Source organism: Podarcis cretensis, assembly GCF_951804945.1.
Source record: "Podarcis cretensis genome assembly, chromosome: 2".
Taxonomy (NCBI): Eukaryota; Metazoa; Chordata; class Lepidosauria; order Squamata; family Lacertidae; genus Podarcis; species Podarcis cretensis.
The window spans coordinates 71,003,292-71,022,856 of NC_137171.1; the positions used below are offsets into that span (position 1 = coordinate 71,003,292).

A 19,565-nucleotide genomic window follows, 5' to 3' on the forward strand; every position below is an offset into this window, starting at 1 on the left:
GAGCAAAATGTATGCTGCAGTTCAGCCTAATACTCTGGGGCTGCTTAAATGATATCCATTTAGCGACTAAATGTTCACAGTGCCCCCTTCTGGTCTGACAGTAAGTCAGCAACTGGAGTTCTTAAAGGCACCCAGACCTTTTCCATCTAAACCAAAGCAGCTCAGCCTTCCATAGGAAAGTAACTAGTTGGCACTATGCCTGGCATTGCAGAAGAATGGCTGCCATTTTATAGGTAAGCATCAATGGGACTTCTAACCAAATGTACCATTAGTGCACGGCAGGTACAGGTCTGCTATGAGGATTTCTACTGGGGGTATCTACAGCAAGTAAACTGAAGAAAAAGTAATGTAAGTAATCAATTGGTGTGATGCAAGTCTCCCCTCTTCAGATGATTTTTGCAAATCAGCTGAGGGAGGGATAATTTGCATCAACAGGAGGCTGCTAAACTGGAAGAAGAGGTTTAAAGCCCAGCATCATGCTTTTTTCTTTCTTTTTCCTGTCACTGCTAAAATTGTTGGGGGCTTGGGGATCAGAAAAAATTGCAGCTGGAGATCAGCCATCCCTGTTATTGTTGTTGTTGTTTAGTCGTTTAGTCGTGTCCGACTCTTCGTGACCCCATGGACCAGAGAACGCCAGGCACTCCTGTCCTCCACTGCCCCCCGCAGCTTGGTCAGACTCATGCTGGTAACCTCGAAAACACTATCCAACCATCTCGTCCTCTGTCGCCCCCTTCTCCTTGTGCCCTCCATCTTTCCCAACATCAGGGTCTTCTCCAGGGAGTCTTCTCTTCTCATGAGGTGGCCAAAGTACTGGAGCCTCAGCTTCACAATCTGTCCTTCCAGTGAGCACTCAGGGCTGATTTCCTTCAGAATGGAGAGGTTTGATCTTCTTGCAGTCCATGGGACTCTCAAGAGTCTCCTCCAGCACCATAATTCAAAAGCATCAATTCTTCGGCGATCAGCCTTCTTTATGGTCCAGCTCTCACTTCCATACATCACTACTGGGAAAACCATCCCTGTTATAGACTCTGTTAATTGCCCTAGGCCCTTGAAAACTCTTGATTCATCCATGCATTTCTGCAAAAGCATCTCCATTACGATTTCATAGCAATTACAGCTATGAAAATACTATTGCTCAAGTCACAGAGTTAAGAGATAAAGACCCTAGATTCACGCTCCCTCCATAGTCTTCCAACAGAACAAAACCCGATCCCTCTTCAATGAAAGCCAGCAGCATCAAGAAGCTACAGATCACAGAGACGGTAATTAGCCCCATTCCCATCCACTGTTCATGCCTCAGAAACTATTTAGAAGTTATATGATACAACAATAGTCCAAGGGAGGCCTCTATGATGAGCTGCAATCACTGCTGAGAAAAGGACCATATTTCACTACAATTAACAAACAAATATCTGTTGGAGGTTATTAAGCAATGTGCTGTTTTCACTTGGAAAATGCAGCCTACTCTGTCCTCAGGCTGTTGATTTACTCCTGTTAAATTGAAATTTGTCCAGGAATTTGCTGTAGATCTCATATGCCATTTTAAAAATGCTTAATAGTAATATATCATCATTAGTCTGTTCCTATCAATGAAAGTGCAATATGACCTTTCCTCAAAAAGCAATGTGTTATTGAGGGCACTATAGATGAGGACAACATGGGCAAAAGAAAAGAAACAGCTAGTCTGCCCCACAGAACAGGAAGCAAATGGGGCTGCAGAAACAGGAAGGGTTATGATTGCATCTGGCTGTCAGCATATCAGCTAGGCTGTAAAGGAACTACAGTGGTACCTCAGGTTAAGAACTTAATTAATTCTGGAGGTCTGTTCTTAACCTGAAACTATTCTTAACCTGAAGCACCACTTTAGCTAATGGGGCCTCCTGCTGCTGCGGCACCGCCGCTGCACAATTTCTGTTCTCATCCTGAAGCAAAGTTCTTAACCTGAGGTAATATTTCTGGGTTAGCGGAGTCTGTAACCTGAAGCGTATGAAACCTGAAGCATATATAACCCGAGGTAACACTGTAGTGTAGAAGCTAGATAGTGTACAGGATCAATGATGAAAGGAGTTCAATCTGGCAAGAAGGCAAACTAGATGCTGTGGTAGATCCAGAATCCCTGCTGAGGCCACTGTGGCTGATATAAAGGTAAGGGATGGAGGGAGCTTGTTACCCCAATTTGGGTGGGATGGGATTGGCCTCTATGGGGTTTCCCACAACCAGATTCAAAAAAATAAAAATTCACTTTAATATGGTGTGCTTGGCACATTTATATTTAGGGCTATGTGGCTTTGACCACAGGAGGGAGGATATAATTAGGTTGATTTGTGTCTATCTGGAAGGCCTTGGTGGGGGGTGGAGAGGATCAGAAATAGCCTGTTTATAGAACTAAAATGCCTAGCCACATGGAGCTCAGCTGTCTGCAAAACAAGAACAACATTTTGAAAAAAATAAGACATGCCAAATGAGAAATTGAAACGTGACATACAAGAGTTTCATATGGACTGCATTTCGGTGAGAAGGATTAAACTAGATCAGGCAAGATAAAAGCAATCTGAATAGAGTTGCCACACTGGATGGCTGGTTACCTATTTAATTTTTTGAATCTAAAAGATTGTCAAATATTGCAAGTGGCCGTGATACTGGTGCTGCTTGAAGAACTAACCTGCTAATCTAGCATGTGCCTTTAAAACTGCCATTTGTTATTAAATAGTTGTTACTTTGCTTTATTTTTGCTTTAATTTCCTTTATAACAAAAAAATGCAACTGCAGACTGGCCCTGCTGTTCCAGGATAGAAGCCAATGAGGAGAACTGCTCAGTAAATCATTCACTTTTATAGAAACCTTATGTAACAATTTTAAAAGCTGTAATTCAAAGCAATGCTTTTAAAAAGGTAATTTCATTCTTTCACAGTTAACAGTTATCTAACTTGTTTTTGCAGTTAACGTAAGTATCAACCCACTTGAGAATATATTTTTTCCTTATACAGTCTTGACTGATCAAATGGGCCAAATCTTTTTGACCTGTCAAATGCCTATCCCTAGACCTGAATACAATTAAGGCTCATTTTAGAAGGAGGCTATGCAATATTTCTCCATGATCATTATGGGTATTTGCATGTGTTTCACAGGGGAGTGAATGCACCCTTCTTTTTAAAACACCCCTCTGGACCTTTTTCAGGAGCTTGATGTTCCCATTTTCCTCCCCAAGTTGGAAAGGTCAGGAAGTAAAATATGTCCTTTCCCAAGTGAGGCAGAGGGGTGAGAGGAAGTGCTGATAGCTGTTTTTAATGCTACTTTAAGATCCACAGTAGACATCAAAAAGAGTGGAATTAAATGCAAAAAGTATTTATTGACTGCCTGCATTTGAGAAGTTGTTTACCTCATTCAGATGATTGTATCAAAACTTAATCAGCCGAGATATGAACAAACCTTATGCCAGCCAAACCACTTCTTCCTGTCTTAGCATGTTGCAATTAACCCCAGAGGTCTTCAATTCCCCATAATTTCTTGCTATGTCTGAACCATGAAACTATGACAATCAGGATCAGAACAACCAGGTTCTTAAACCACCTTCCAACTATGGTTTAATATCCTGGCCTGGTTTCCCCCGGTCCTGGTAACCACAGGGCAGGATTCAACTAACGTACCCTGCCTGTTAGGAGACATGATTTTTTCTAGGTTGGAAATCAGAAGAGTAGCTACTACCGGTACCTAATTTATAATGGAAAGGCTAGTTTCGTTTTTTCAAAAAACACAACAGGATGGGAGAAGAGATTATCAGATGACAAGCGAGTGTCAACCCACTGTCTCTAAAAGTACTGAGAGCTGTGGAAGGGACTTGTCCATCACGTCTGTCTGAGTACCATAACAAGGGCAATGAAGGCAAAGCAAGAATGCCATCAGCCACACTGCAGTAGATCTGGAGGGGCATGTCAGCAGCCACCTTCCCTTGGGACTTGGCTTATTTTCCACTGTCATATGCTACTGCAGCTAGACATATTCACTGTTTAACACAACCAAACACAGCATGCCTTTATAGTTTTATCTGTCTAAACGATCTGCTGCCAGCATTGCTCAGTTTAGAAAGGTAACTGCATATGTAGAAAGAGTATTCTTTTGCTACAGCATGATGTGAGTGGTGCCTATGCATAAAGGTAAAAAGAAATGGCCTGCTTTCCTTTGGGCAGGACCATTCCCAGATCTAAATCCCAAAGCTTGTTCTTTCTAGAAAAAGAAGAACAAGAAGATGAAGAGAAACAGACAGAGATAGGACTGATCTCCCTTTAAAGTAAGAATAGAGTAGAACTAAAGATCATCTTGTCCAACTGTCCACCCCCTAAGCAGAATCTGCCACGAACCCACACCACACAACAACCAAGGAACATAATATAGTATAGGCTGCATGAGCTACACAGCCATGTAAGCAGAGAACAGAAGCAAGCAGAGAACAAAAGCAAACAAAGTTACACCAGAGAGTGGCTAATACTCTAGATGTTGTTGGACTCCAACTCCCATCAGCCTCAGCCAACAAGGGCTCAGGGATGATGCAAGTTGTAGTCCAACAACATCTGGAGGGCACCGCGTTGGCTACCTCTTTAAATAATTCAATGGAAGGTTTAAATTGACAGGATGTCTCCCCCTTTTTTCTTTTAAATAGCTCTCAAGTACACTATAGTCGCAGCACAAAGCACCCAGAGACCAACGTACAGGACAGAAATTATTTGGGGATTTACTATCCTGTAACCAGACTGAGCATATGAAAACAGGGGGCAAAGACAAAGACTGCATCATTACCCTAATACACAATGCTACCAGGCTGCTCATTTCAGAATAGCAAACTAGAACACAAGCAATGAAATCTTCATCGCCATGGCGTGAAATTAAGCAGCACTTACCCTTGGAAGTCAGTATCAACAAGCAGCCGGACCAGAATTCCTGTCACAGCCACAAGGATTGGATAGTGATCTACGCTCTCCAGTCCTAGGGAAGAAAACAGGTATTTCAAATTACAATCAGTACTATGAAAAGTTAGTTTGTTGACTTCCCCTGAGCACCCCTTTTTATCTTCTTAACTATAGCAGAGGACAAATTAGCATAGCACTGCACTGAGAAACACCACCAGCCTAAGTTTTCAGGAGACCAGGAGGAGATAAATGTTTGTATTAATTCACTTAAAGATTTGTACTACTACATCCATCAGCTTCATCAGGTCTTTGCTAGAGCACCATAAGCTCAAATGAGTCTGCCTCCACCACCACTCCCAATATGGACAACCCTGGACAAAACAGAATGAACCTCCTTGGCAAACAGGAAATCTTAGAGATAAGTGACAAACACTAGAGAAAGCACTTGCTCATCTCTGCTAATGCCACTGTCTGGTTTTCTATTAGAAGGGCACTTAAAAGGATTGTGCAAAAAAAATGGAATGGTGCAAAGCCCTTCAGTAGTGGCCCAGCATTCCTCCACCTTCCAGTCAATATACAATCCTCCGAGTCACCCACACACAGAGTGTTTCTCAAGCACATAACCTTGAAAATGGCACTTGAAGACAGGTCTGAAGAAGTGCTGAGTGATGATTCCAATTTTCTCCTGCTTCTAGGTGAGCATGAAAGTAGCCAATGCTTTGAAATGTGGAAGACTTGGTGGTGGTCACACATGCCAATATGCCCCATGTTTCCAACAGGGCAGAGGTGCTCGAGCTGGGATAATGGGGGTATGACTAAAGCAATGCTCAAAATTTTAAGGGAAGCGGAGGGAGGTAAAACAAGCTTGTCCAAATTTAAAATTAGGCACACTTCAGAGACAACTTTCTTCAGGATGACAGCTATCCATATGGTCCTTTACTCCACATGCTTACGACCACACCTATTCCAGAATGTTCTTTCGATCACACTACTTACGTCACACAGACGCCAAATAAATAAATCCATCAAAGAATAGGAAAGTGTAAAAATGTGTGGAAGTGTGTGGATCTTTTTAAGCTCTCTCCATTCACAATCTCAATTTTCAATGAGGGTTGAGCCCTTGTTCCCCAAGAAGGAACACAAAGGCACATTGACTCAGCAATATTGTTTTCTTCCTAATACTGATCAGTATGACATAGATCTGCAGCAGTGTGTGCCACAGCAGTTATTTAATAATGCTGTGTGAAGGGAAAGGGTCCGTGCTCTGCGGAAAGGGAGGGGAGGGGGGGACAGGCAGAGAGTGCACACACTGCTAACACATGCTGTCCTTTTCTCATCATAAGACACCAGAATAACCAGCCAAAATGAAGGGCTAAAGATAATGGAGCTATAGCGTAAGTGGAATCTAGTCAGCAATTTTGCAGTTAAATGCAGCTCCTGCTCATTCACTGGTATCACTCTCTGACAGCTTTTAGTGCGGAAGGAGGACATCTTGCCTCCCTAAAGATTACTTTGCAATTTAACAAGCTCTGTACAAGAATGGATTCCTTCACCCTGAGTAGGTGGGCACACAGCCATCACTTAATGACTGCTTACTGTTTAGAGCCAAAAGATCCCATTTCCCATCATTGCAGGTTTTATGCATTTCTGTAAGCAACGAAGGCCAAGACCACATGGGGCTTCCTTTTGGGATTGGATGCCATCTTTCATTCTCAGGTGTGCTCTGTTGGGCTCCTGCCTATCTGAAGGGCAGATGGGAGGGAGCAGTGGCATCAATGGAAGTTGCACTGACACCATAATCAGAGATAAAAGGTCAGCACAGAATTCTCCCCACAGACATTTCCTTTTTTATATATATATTTTAAATTTTATTAATTTTATTCAGTACAAATTATCTTCTTGTTCAAAGGACTGGGAGTGGGTGAAGCCCCTGTGCAGACACAATGAATGTCCACAACCATTGGAAACATTCATGTGAGTTTGTAGAAGGAGAGAGGAATATTTCCCAGGATTGACGGGAGAATTTAGATCACGTAAGAATGAAGAAAGCTGCCTCACACCAGGTCAGAGGTTTTGTCTTTCTTACCTAGCTTTGCCTACTCTTTAGTGGTAGTGGCTCTGCAAGGTCTCAGACAGCTTTGCCACCACCTTTGAGCTCCTTTGAATTAGAGCTGCCAGGGACTGAACCTGGAACCTTCTGCATGCAAAGCACATCCTCTACCACTGAGCTATGGCCCCTCTCCCAAAGCAGGACTGACTGCAAGGTGGCTGGGAAGGTAGCTCACCTGGCAGACGAAGATTGACCACTCTGTCAAACAAGTTCCGCTCAGCTGTCACACGATTCAGCACCTGATTTAGCAGCTGTGGGGAAGGAAGAAGAGATGGCAGAATGATTAAAGCAGAAGATGCAAGTTCTCTCTCTGCAGACTTGCAGAGATGCACATATGTTACTCCTGATACTTTCCAGTCTGATCATCAGGGTTTAGACAACTCAGTTCCCTCGGATTCAGAAATCTCTCTACAACAGCAGGCACAATATTGGGCACTGCGTTGTAATAAGGTGTGCTGGGATACAGAAAGGGCCTTCCTTTATGCCCTGGAACTATCTGCCTTTCAGACCCACAATAGCAGAGGACGGTCTTCCAAGAACATATATTTTACAGCAAATGGTGAGATACTAGATGGATGAATGATAACGCTCTGTGTGGCCTTAGATTTCATGGCATGGAGGATACCCATCAGCAGGGCTGCTCAGAAAAGAAATATGACAGGCCTCTCTGTGAACCATGAGAATGAGAACAGACCTGAGCCTTCAGCAATAACAGACTGAAAATGTGGCTCGGGTTGCATCAGCTCACATCTCAGGCTGTGGACACTTTCAATGAAAAAACTCTTAGAAGGCAAAACAGCTCTTAATTCCACGGATGGATGGGGTCTCTTTCTAATAAGCCAAATTTCCACATGCATACAGTGGAACCTTAGCACAAAGGTACATGCAAGGCTGTGCAGAGAGGTATTTGATTTAAAGAAGTTGGGCAAAATGAGGAAATAGGCAGCAGTGAGTCATAATTCCAGAGAGCAAGCTGATGCTTCAACTAGAATGTGGCAGAATTCTGAAAATGGCACCCAAAGAACATTTGGCACACTGTTTTCCCCTCCAGGGATAAGTACTGCACTGTTTTAAGAAACAATTCATAAAAGCCTTTCAAAGAGTTCATTTCAAAATTAAAACCTGACATTTTGGTCAACCTATTTTCAACAGATGTGCTCAGAACAAATATGAGTGGTTTGGTCACTTCATCTGCATGTAACTGCTTATAGGTGGTTCTGTTGTGCCACAAGCCTCTTTGCATGGCCAGTCATCGCATGACAACTCAAACTAGGTTTCCAGATGGATCTGCTACAGTGACCCATGCAAGCAAGTCCCAAGTGATGTCACACACACCTTGCCCTCCCCATCTTTAAGCATCAGTGTCTACATCTATAAGTTTCATGTTCTCCATTGTTACCAAATGGCTAATGGCTGTACGATTTAGCAGCTTCACTCAAGTGGCCATGTAATCTTGCCAGGACATCTGCACATCAACTGTCTGGTCATATGGTGGCCAGGCTGACCAGGGACAATGGAAATGGAACATGCAAGGCTACCTGTCTGGGCCTTTGGAACCTGATATTGTTGATGCCGGTTGGTGTTTCGGCTTTGTGTTGCTATTTTTCCTTAATCAACTTATGATTTTATTCTGTTTTATTTTATATTTATATTACATTGTAAGCTGTGCTGACAGCCACCTTGTTCTCCAACCTGGAGCAAACAGGTGGAGGGATATGAAAACATTGGAATAAATGAATGAATGAATTATTCTGTCTGTACTGAATGGGTTTGATGCATGGATAATGAAAACATGTGAGTATGAATTGATGCTTGACAGAAAAGGTGATTTACTGATACATCATGCTTTAAAAGCTTTAAGTAAACCATAGGGGGCATTAAGGCATTTGAAAAAGGAAGCAAGGGCTGAAGCTCAGAGAAGGAGATTCTTAGGAATATCACCGGGAAGGGGTACAGATTGGCTTATCCTTCCACTTCTTGAAATGTATGGCCGTCTTTACTCTGGAGTTCTTTTCCAGGAAGAAATTAAGGCTTACCAAAGAAGAAAAAGGGCAGTGAACTGGAGACCTTTATCTTGCTGCACACATACAATATCTGAATAATCACTAATAGAGTAAGACAGTAGTGGGGGAGGGGAGGGGAGGAGAGGGGAGGGGAGAGCCAGCCTGCAGTTTGTTAGCCCCTAAACTTGCTGGTGACACATTCTTTTAGAATAATATAGTTCACACTGGTAACTGTGACTGTGCCAAATGACAGCACCCACATCCTCAGCTAAAAACCTTTGCCCCTTGCCATGTACCCAACCTAAAGTTTTCCTGCGGAGAAGTGAGTACCTGTGCAAGTCTCCTGAGTAATAGCTCTGATGAGGGGCGACTCCAGTCCAGGAAGATCTCAGGAGCCAGTGTGACCGTCATTTCCAAGACCCTGAGCAGGCTCACTGACAGGTCAAAGCACGTTGCACACACCTTCAACTGGCGACTGTCTACAAAGTTTCTTTCCAGGCGCTCTGCAGCTTGCTGGATCTGCCCAGGCAAAACAGATGCAGCTTAATGTAAGAACTGGAAGGGGGGGCAGCTGTTCTCTTCACACCTGCCCCTAACCCTCCCCCCTTTTCCAGTTCATGCACAAGTCAGCTCAATCCCAGCATCCCACAAGAACTGTGCTGCAAACTGCTACTGACACCTAGTAAGGAAAGGACTTTTGTTTTTATCCTCCAGGATGACAGGCAGAGGCTTACTCCTTCAATCAGATTTATTCCGGATCCACAACTCTCACCTCCTGAATCATGCCAATGAACTCTGAGAAGGCCCAGTTCAGCTGGTTAAGCACACTGTTGAGGAAACTGGGTGCCATTTCACGGTCACTCCGCAGCAGGTCCGCCATGTGTCGCTGCAGCAGGGTGGAGGGACAAGGCTCTGGAATGAAACAACAGCGGCTTCTTAAGAGGCCACACTACCGGAAGGTGCTGGGCAGCTGCTGCCCAAGCCCAGCCTGTTTCACTGCCATCGTGTGGAAATGGGGAACAGTTTATAAGTTTACAAGTATGTGCCCCTTTCACTGCATTCAGCTTCATTTTGTCTCTCAAAAATCACAAGGAATTCTTGGAGCCTCCTCCCAGCAGAGGCCCTCTTTACAATAAGTAGAGGCGGCAGCTGCCCTCCAAGGCCAGCTCTCACACATGGACTATTCTGAGCCTGTCCCATCTCTAAGGCCCGGAGCTCTTTGCCATAATGCCGGTCTGAATTAGCTGGGATGTGGTCATGCACATTTGCTGTCTCTCTGCAAGTAAGAAGCTGTGCCCTGCAGCTGAGCTCAAGCCAAGCATCCCTCCTGCTCATCCCCACAATGCCCTAGGTCAGCTCAGCACTAATCTCTCCTGAAAGCAGCATCACAGTAGCTCCCTAGCAGGGAATCAGCACCCAAGACAGACAGTCCCACTCCTCTCTGCCAGCATGGCACATGTTCACACTTGTTTGCCCATTTCTGATCAGGGCGAGAAATCTAAAGGGGAGGGGGAATTAAACCCAACTCTTTTCCAGCCTGCCCATGGAACCCAAAAGCAAGCCTGAAACAGGGGTGCATTTTAAATGCTCTCTCTCTCTCTCTCTCTCTCTCTCTCTCTCTCTCTGTGTGTGTGTGTGTGTGTGTTAGCTACAGGAACTTTGCTAGCTCTTATTAATAAGTCCTCCTCATCAGAGTCTTAAAGCAGGGCCATTTGTTTCCTCACTTCCCTTAGACACAGGGAATAAGGTAAAACTTTTCACAATGGAACTATAACCCAGCAGCAGATACTACTGACATCACTAGGACTGCAGCAGTGGAAAAAGAAATCTGAGATACACTGATGGCACCCCACCCCAGGAGCACACCTTACATCACTTTTCCCTCCTTTGGAACATGCTAGAGATCAGATGTAAACCAGGAGGAAGTTGTCAGGCAGAGCCGGATTATCGAAGCTTCAGTTTTGCACTGAAATGAAATCCCTGCCAAATGAGAGTCCCAAAGTGACACACATGTGAGAGCACTGCTTGCTTTCAAGAGAATGCAGCTGAAAGGCTCACAACTGTGAGAATAAGCTTTAAGAGCTCTTCTAGCCAACCTCTTAACAGCAGGACCTATAACTCAAGGCTCGAAAAACTAGCCAATAAAGGACTAAGCTAGAAGGATGTATGTGCATGTTCTCCTCTCTTAGTAGCCAGCCAGTCCCATCATCGCTTTAGTTACTAAAGGGGGCCCTAGACAGGAAATGAGCATGAGTTGTCCCCTAATAAACTGAGGCTGCAGAGCAGATGACTAATCATTGGTGTGCCCCTAAATTGCCCATCAACATTAGGCAAGCATAGCAGTAACTCAGGCACAAAAGGCGAGGGATTGTAACAGGACAGGCAGAGAGGTGAGCTGACTTTCACATTCAGATATTCCATCCCAAGGATGGCCAGAGCACACCTGATATGTCTTCCATTGTCTGTGCTCCAATCTCTCCCTGCAGCATCACAAAGACCTGCGAGAGGGGGGTGGACTCAGCCCCTCTAGGGCAGTGTCCCAAGGACAGCTGGTAAATAGGCTCCTTTCAATTAACTTGGTATTAATTATTCATTCAAGTACACCTCAAAATAGCAGAAAGCAGGATCACTAGCCAAAGGATCCTGTGCCCTGTCTTAGACCTTTCGGAGCCACATGGAGGAAATCACTGGCAGACAGTGATGACCTTGCCGACACCTAGAAAAGTGAACCCAATTGCACAGGTGTCCCAAGGTCATTCAATGACCGCACCCCCAGGGATGGAGTTTCATGACAGCCTCAGCAAAAACAGCCAGCTTATTAGCCTGCAGAACTGGGCCAGAACTGGAGCTAGCAGTTTCAGGGAAGCTGTATCTGCTCAACCTTTCTGTTCCCTGTTGTGTCCATCTTTTCAGAAGGAGAGGTGTAAAAAAAAAAAAAAAAAAAAAGGTGGAATGGAGAAGAATAAAGAGGAAAAGGACAGTTGACACCACAGCCACAAGGGGAAACTGCTATGGAGAGCACATTAACAGCACCTACACATATTTGCTGCGGACTCGTAATATTCCCTCCACACTAAAGGGAGAGGCATACTTAACCACCCACCCTGAGGCACATTTGACAGGTCACCATGACAAACATTTGGATGGCTCTTAGGACCATCACTTGGTGCAGCCAGACTCATCCCACTTTATCTTTCTACCCCATCGCTTCCAAAGGACCGGCTTGTGCACCAAGGGTGGGAGGGGAAAAGGCTCTACTAGAGGGCTATAAAACTATGTCACCACCATACAAAGGGAAGACAACAGGAAACTTACTCTGGAAACTAGCAACAGAGAGATCTCCTGGGCCCCCAAAAAAGCAGAAAAGAAAAAAGCAAAACAAAACAAAGAGAGAAACATTATAGATGCAAGTTTTCTTAGAAGGGTCAAGCAGGTGTTACTACTGCCACCTTCTGCTGGGCTGTGAGGTTAGTCATTCTGTCCCGGCATTATATGCTCTCTCAGAGAAAGAGTGCAGGACCAACTCATAACTTGCCATCCACTCAGCAACACAGATGCCATCATTCTCTTCACTAGATCAATAACTACAGAGGAGAAGCCAAAGCTCCCCCTACAGCTTGTAACTGGAGTCTCTCAGAGATCCTTGCCATGCTGGATACAAAGCCATTCTGAGTACTGTGGTAACACTGGAAGACCAGCCTGATTACTAAGCCATGGCTGCCATAAGTGAGTGGCAAATGCCTCAGAACAAAGTAGGACTAACATTCACAGAAGAGGGCCAGCCCAGAGCTGCAAGAGAAGCAGTGCCTGCTGGATCCAATGTACCACCAATGTACAATCAACTTGAAAAATCAATTTTACTCCTTAAAACTATAACCTGGTGTCCCTTTGGGGATGCTTTCACACTTTGTCAACTCATGTCTGCTCTGGCCATATGCTGCTAAAATGTTTTGTCTCCTATAAATATACACCAGAGCTTTTTTGGTCATCACCTAGTGAACCAGTGAAAACAACCAGGGTGATCACAATTATATGGAGGTGGTTTTTTTTTTAAGGTTTTGCACTCAAAAATAAAAGAGCGCTGGGTCAGGAAGTTAATAAGAAACTTTTCACCCTGAGTTTGCCACACACATTTAAGTTAGGGACAGAGACAACTTATTTATATTACATGGCATCAGAGGCCCTCTAGCTCCCAGACATGCTGGGTCCCAGCAGTTACACAGACAGGATCCACTGGTGCCGATTATTGTGCCAACAGACAGCAGCAGTGTGGGGGCACCACACAACAGGATCCTGCCCTTCTGGTGCCAAAGTCAACAGCTAACCAGATTAGGATAATCTCAGTTACAGGACTGCATTTACCCACAAGCTGTAATGGCAAAGCAACACATCTCCACTCCCTATCCCCCACTCACTCTGCAAGCTGGGGAGATTGGCATCTTCTGGCTTGGTTTTCAGGAGATGAGGAAGCCGTGTGTACCTGTATCCAAATCCACAGCCCTACAGGAGAGGGGGGGAAGGGAGAAATGTCTGCTTAGAAGACCTCGCATTATCTCCCAACAAGGAACATGGAGACCCTCTCGCCAGAAGCAGGTAACAAAGTTCAAACAAGAAGTTAAGGGAAAGTTCAAACAGAGGGGAAACCACTGGTTTTAAAACTACAAGCTGGAAATTCTGAACAAATGTGGAAGCAGAGGGTATCTGTTCTTACTCGCCACAGTCGTACAAGGATCCAGTTGGTCTGGGCCCAGGGTCTTTGCTCGTAGGGGGCCAGCAGGTTCTTCATCATGGATATTCGCCTGCCAGAGTAAAACAAACAAGTCAGCCAACCACCATGAAAACAGCACCAAGGTTAAAAAGTGGGGGTTTGGAAGGATTCAAGGCAAGATGTTTAGTTTACTTGAGAGGGAAGAATCAGAAGTGCAATGTGAGGAAACAAAGGGAGCAGCAGCTTCCACACAAAAGGGATTATAAGTATAGGAATCATGCCTGGTTCAGAGAAGAAGAGAGAAATAATCCTCTTCCAGGACATATAATATTTTTCAGGAATGGTGAAACCAAGAACTTACTGTAGTTCTGGAATCCTCTCTACAGCACGGAGTGAGTGTGGGTAGCAAACATAGCTGGCCAATGCCTGCATTAGGGAGTCTCTGATGTCTGAATGTGGAAACAAGACAGAATGTAAGTGAAGTAGGGATAATAGGGACAGAGATTGCCAGAAAAATACTTCAGATATTGTGGTGCAATTGCATACTTAGGGTTGCCATACGTCTGGGATTTCCTGGACATATTCAAAATACTGCAGTGGGCAGTAGTGTCTGGGCAGAAATCGGAAAAATGTGCAATAAAATTTGGAGGTATGGCAACCCATGTCAGTAGTGCCATTGTTGCTGATTTTTCATAAATATAGCTCAAAAACAGAAACTTTTCTGTCCAGATTTTCACTGAGTGAAATATTGCAAGCATAGTTTACTACAGTTACAGGACTAGTAAGCAGGACAGGATATAAAGACAAATGTCAAACCCAAAAATAATAATTGAATTCTGCAATGATCTGAGGTGTTAAAAACATTAGAAACAGACATCCTTACTATTCAAGAAGTATCAAGTAGAAATAAAATTAAAAAAACAGCAAGTATGAGCTTAATTTTCTTTCCCCCAATCACATATGCATGTGCGCACACATGCACACACATGACACCTACAGTCCAGCATGACCTTTGGAAAACAGGAGCTGCCTTACCAGTTCCCACAATCCTTGAGTCAGCAAAGTGCTTGGCTAAAATGGCAGCGAGGTGAGTCAAAGTCTCTTCGTAGCCTGAAAAGAAAAAGTTCAGAATATCAGGATGCAGGGAAAAAACCCCACAGCTATAGGATATAGCAGCTGCAGAAGAATGAATTTCTAGAATGAGCTTTCAGATTTACAGAGAGAATGGGCTACCACTTGTCTGAGTCTCTAGCAGGCAAGTCAGGAATCAAGCTTAAAGTTTAAGAGAATGATGGCAGGAAGTCTGCACAGCAGCATTTGGTGTTGCCAACTTTACCTTACCACTTAACCAGAAGCATCGGAAGTAAGCGGGAATGTCCATAGAAGTTCTTTTACACACCTGGTTAGAAAGCAGCCATGCAGGCTGTGGACTGGGTTCATCTCTTTGACTAGTATAGGCTTTCTGAGACATGCATATAATCAATACAGGAATAGCAGTTGTTGAATTTGATAAAATTAGCCTGGAGACTTCCCTACAGTTAAGCAAATTCTTAGCAATAATATACAGTAGTCCCTTTGTATAGGACTAATACCTGCATAACACAGCTAAAATAGGAATACTGAACTGTGTTATGGAGCAGCTTTGGGGTAGACAGAAGAATAAAGACTGGGGAAATTGTAGATGGGATGGGGGTTAAAAACCTATCCCCCAGTGCTGTAGCTCTGATCTAAAATCCACCACGAGCTTTTGACATTTGGGGGGGGGGGAGAGTGGACAATCCAATCATAGATCTCCTGGTGTCATATCTGGTTTCATCCCCAAAATGAAAGAGATTGTGGCTCTCATAGAGTACCACCTACAGAGAAAAACAATATGCTGAAATACAGTGCCTCACTTCCAAAAAGCTTGCAGCCAAAAAGAAGAGCTCTTGGCAGAGGAATTTCAGATGGAGGAGTTTGGAATAACTATGAAATAAGAAAATAGATCTTCCAAACCAGTTTTCATAATTACATCTCCAGGGCCAGACTGCACAACATCTGCTCTGACACAATGACAGTATTTTCTCACCCTTCACAGTACTTCAAAAAGGAGGAAATGTATTTTGCATATATTTCCAAAACAACGTAACTGCAGGCTGAGGGAAGAAAACACAACACAATCCAAAACCAGGGACAGCAAACAAGCATAACCACTGGAATTTGAGGAGGCAAAAAAAATGATGTAAGCAGGAAGGCTTGATTTGTATGCTTTGCTTGAACAGTCCTTAATAGTCAATATGATGCAGCTAACATAATTATGCCATGCAGTTGCATAGTAAGAATGGTGATTTTCTACATGTTTTGCTACTCTTGCCTTGCAAAACTGCTAAATGACTTTTAATGAAATTCTAAAAACTGTACACAAAGATCCTTTATGACCGCAACTCTTCAAAAAGGGGATCAGTATAATTACCAGGAGCTGCAGTGTTTCAGGGTAACATCACTCAGATAATGTATAAATACTAAAAAGTTATTAGGCATAAGGGTAGGCAGTCAGGCTTAATAGCATTTAATCAACTTCAGGATGCAGGGGCAAACAATGCTTGTTATAGCTTGCACTAGGCATTATCAAGATGAGAAACCCGGGGACCCAGACTGAAGTTTTGTGTGTGTGGAGGGCAGGACAATTGTGTGAACAAGTTAAACAGCACCTAATGTGATTAGAAAGTTGAGTACCACTTAAGAGTATCACCAACTTTTACTCAACAGTAGACCTACTGAATTAATGAACATGACTAAGTTAGGTCTATAATTTCAATAAGTCTACTCTGAGTAAAGCTTGGTTGAATACTACCCCACAACACAGCCAACATATTTTCAAAACACATCTTTACAACCACTAGGGCATGTTAAGCTAAGGTTCTTTGCAACCCAAATTCTGTGCAGCATGCAATATTCTGTGTGAAGTTCTTATCCCTTTTCTCTTGCGCACTGAATTCTATACACAAAATTACAAATGGTCTTGCTCAGAGGCCCTCTCCGGTTCCCTCCTTCTCCTCCTCACCTGGAAGCTCTTCCATGCTGTTGACAGGACTGAAGTAGTTCTTGAGAGCACTGTAGCTATTCATAGCCACACTCAGATAAAATTCTGGCATAAAAGCAAAGAGCGAACCAATCCTGTCTCCATGCTCAATAGTGCGGATGCATACCCGTAGCAGCCAGTATATATCTTGCATCTTCTCCTGAAAAGGAGCAATTCCTAGTCAGTTTGTATCTCAACTGGCATGAAATAATATACCTAAGTGCAGGGGCAGGGAACCTGTGGTCCAGCAGATGTTGTTGGATTCCAGTGCCCATCAGCCTCAGGCAGCATGGCTAACCATCAGGGATGAGGCAAGTTGTAGTTCAGCAACATTTGGGGGGCCACAGGTTCCCCGCACCCAGATCAGAGGAAATACTACTGAGGAAATGAAAGAAAAGGAGGTCAACAATTTTGTGCAAAAGCAGGAAAAATGCAGATGAATTTACTGCTAAAACGCAAGATTTTTCTGTAATAAAAATGAACTTTACCAGGATATATTAACAGAAGCACAACATATAAGACTTGGGGAGAAATGGTGCAGTTCCATTCAGCATTGGCCAGGCCAGAACTGGAATTTATGGCCCAAGCTTAAGTGAGGCACCTCACTGATATTATGTGTACTACTTTCCTTCTCACCTTTGAATAAATGGTAACGTTGATCCAAGCAAGTCGGCGACTCAGGTGATTAAGTTTCTCTGAGAAAACCTTCTGACTTTTCACCAGTTCATCGTAGATGTCTCTTCTCTGAATTGGACACGGGGGGGGGGGGGAATGAAGAGCAATGGTGCTTATGTTTTCCTGCTTTCAGAAGCATGTACACAGCAAGTCCAGTACTTCACAAAGCCTTACCACAGTCACAGGATGTTCTTTTAATGTTGAGGAAAAGCATGAGCTGCCATGGTCTGCTTCCCAAGGGGGTCATCCTTACACAGAGATTGGGTATACCATGGAGCCCCAGGCACACTTTGGCTAGCTACAGTACACACATTACACCTAACAATATCCAAGGAATCTTAACAGGAGGCAGTCTTGACAACAGTTCCACATTAGACACACCACCACAGAAGTTGAGAATCTATTCCAGTGGTACCGTGGAAAGCAACTTCATTTAACAACTGCTCACACATGAACAGTGTAACACAGGAGACAAGAACTGATGCAAATTCATGACTCCCCTTCCACAAAGATAAAAACCATGTTTTGATGGAAAGGGAGCCATGATCTTGCAGAAGTGTGTGGCTCCGAAGTTTACTTTAACACTCAAGGCGTTGTTGTTGTTTTAATCGTTAATCATTAACCACACAAAACAACCATCCTATTTTTGCTAAATGGAGAATTAGCCACCATTACTTCTCAGTCTGCCTTCAGAAAATCAGTGAGAGCAATAGAGTGCTGCTCAGCACCTGAATGATTCTCAAGAAAGAGAACAGCTTGCAGGCAATATAGGCCTATTTTAAGGGAGAGTGAATATAACTATTCCCATGTTATTCTTACCCTCTTTGGGCATCGGCTAATCTTTTCTTCAGTGTCTTTCAGTGCCATAGCATACTCATTCACATCATCGGAAACACCTACCATCTAAAACACAAATAAGGGTCAGTAGTACCAGCTAGAGCTTTTCTGTACAGGTTATAGCACATACTGGATTATTTTCCAAACACTTAACTTGTGGCAGCATCAATACATTGCAGGGCCCAACCCCACAATGAGCCCCTCCCACCAGTCACTTTCCTGGAGACAGATTTTCAGCTGACAGCCTATAGCAGAACTACGTAAGATGGCAGCAGACAGACCCACACCTCTGAAGGTGGGAGATTGCCAAACGGCAATAAAGCAGCAGGAGGCAAGGCAATTTCCAACAGAAAATTGGCAACTCTTGTTCTGTCAGCCGCTATCCCTGCTGAATCTCTTCTCCCTCAAGCCTATTCCCTTGCAGCTAGCCTCACTGCCGATCACAGATCCCTGCTTTGGGACGGAGGAAAGAAGTGGCTGCAAGTGGGATACCAGTGCGGGGAATGGGGATCAGCATCCCTTCTCGCACCTGCTACTTCTCAGAAGGAAATACATGCACATCTGTTTTGTTACTGCTGCGTGATGGTCAACCATGTTCAGAAAGTGCAGGTCTGTCACCAAAGGGTGTAGTTCCACCCAAAAGCAGAGTGCAAGCAAGCATTGTGAGTTGGTATGGTGGCTGCAATCAAAAGTGCCCCACCCTCTCCCAGTGGGCCATGGTGTCTTTGTTAGTGTGAGTTCCAATCCCAGTTGTGCGAATGGGACAGGACTGAAACTCCCCTGAAATGAATCCTGCTCACCTTACCAAGCTGCTGGTGCACGCTGAGGTTGTACATCATGACTATTCCATCCAAGATTTCCAAAAGAGAATTCTCAGTGATTGGTTGTTCTGGCTCTTCGGCAGGTCTCCCCAATAAAAGGCCCTCATTTCCATGGCTGCCTTCAACTGTCATAAAAACAATGAAACATCCATCATTGTGAAGAAAATGGAACTACGGCTGGTTTGGTATTCTCTCTCTTTAACCATAAAGTTTTGTTAACCTTTCTGTTCTGAAGGAAATCTTGAACAAACAGCTACCTCAAGTCACCAGACATCTTAGTTTAGCTGGTTCTGTTTCAAGTATATGGACTATGCCTTTAAACCTACATTTATCCATCTGAGCCTCATCATCCTGCAGTTTTGTTTATTAAAATAATTAAATATAACCTATTTAACACTGTTTACTCCCAGATCATTTGCACTGGCTACACAGTTCTCAGTTGCTTA

At 43.8% G+C, this 19,565-nt stretch overlaps 1 protein-coding gene across 4 annotated transcripts in view; it reads right to left on the reverse strand.

Moving 5' to 3' along the window:
- Nucleotides 1–19,565, reverse strand: part of RNF123 (ring finger protein 123) — an 87,743-nt gene that overhangs the window by 34,878 nt on the left and 33,300 nt on the right. For all 4 annotated transcript variants that reach the window (XM_079964398.1, XM_079964397.1, XM_079964399.1 and 1 more), the window contains exons 24-35: nt 19,099–19,244; nt 18,281–18,364; nt 17,423–17,530; nt 16,769–16,946; nt 14,761–14,835; nt 14,087–14,174; nt 13,729–13,816; nt 13,433–13,517; nt 9,790–9,929; nt 9,348–9,536; nt 7,190–7,265; nt 4,896–4,980 (exon numbers count right to left, since the gene is read on the reverse strand). In XM_079964398.1, coding sequence (XP_079820524.1) covers nt 4,896–4,980; nt 7,190–7,265; nt 9,348–9,536; nt 9,790–9,929; nt 13,433–13,517; nt 13,729–13,816; nt 14,087–14,174; nt 14,761–14,835; nt 16,769–16,946; nt 17,423–17,530; nt 18,281–18,364; nt 19,099–19,244 — 1,342 coding nt within the window. The remainder of the gene's footprint in view (nt 1–4,895; nt 4,981–7,189; nt 7,266–9,347; nt 9,537–9,789; nt 9,930–13,432; nt 13,518–13,728; nt 13,817–14,086; nt 14,175–14,760; nt 14,836–16,768; nt 16,947–17,422; nt 17,531–18,280; nt 18,365–19,098; nt 19,245–19,565) is intronic.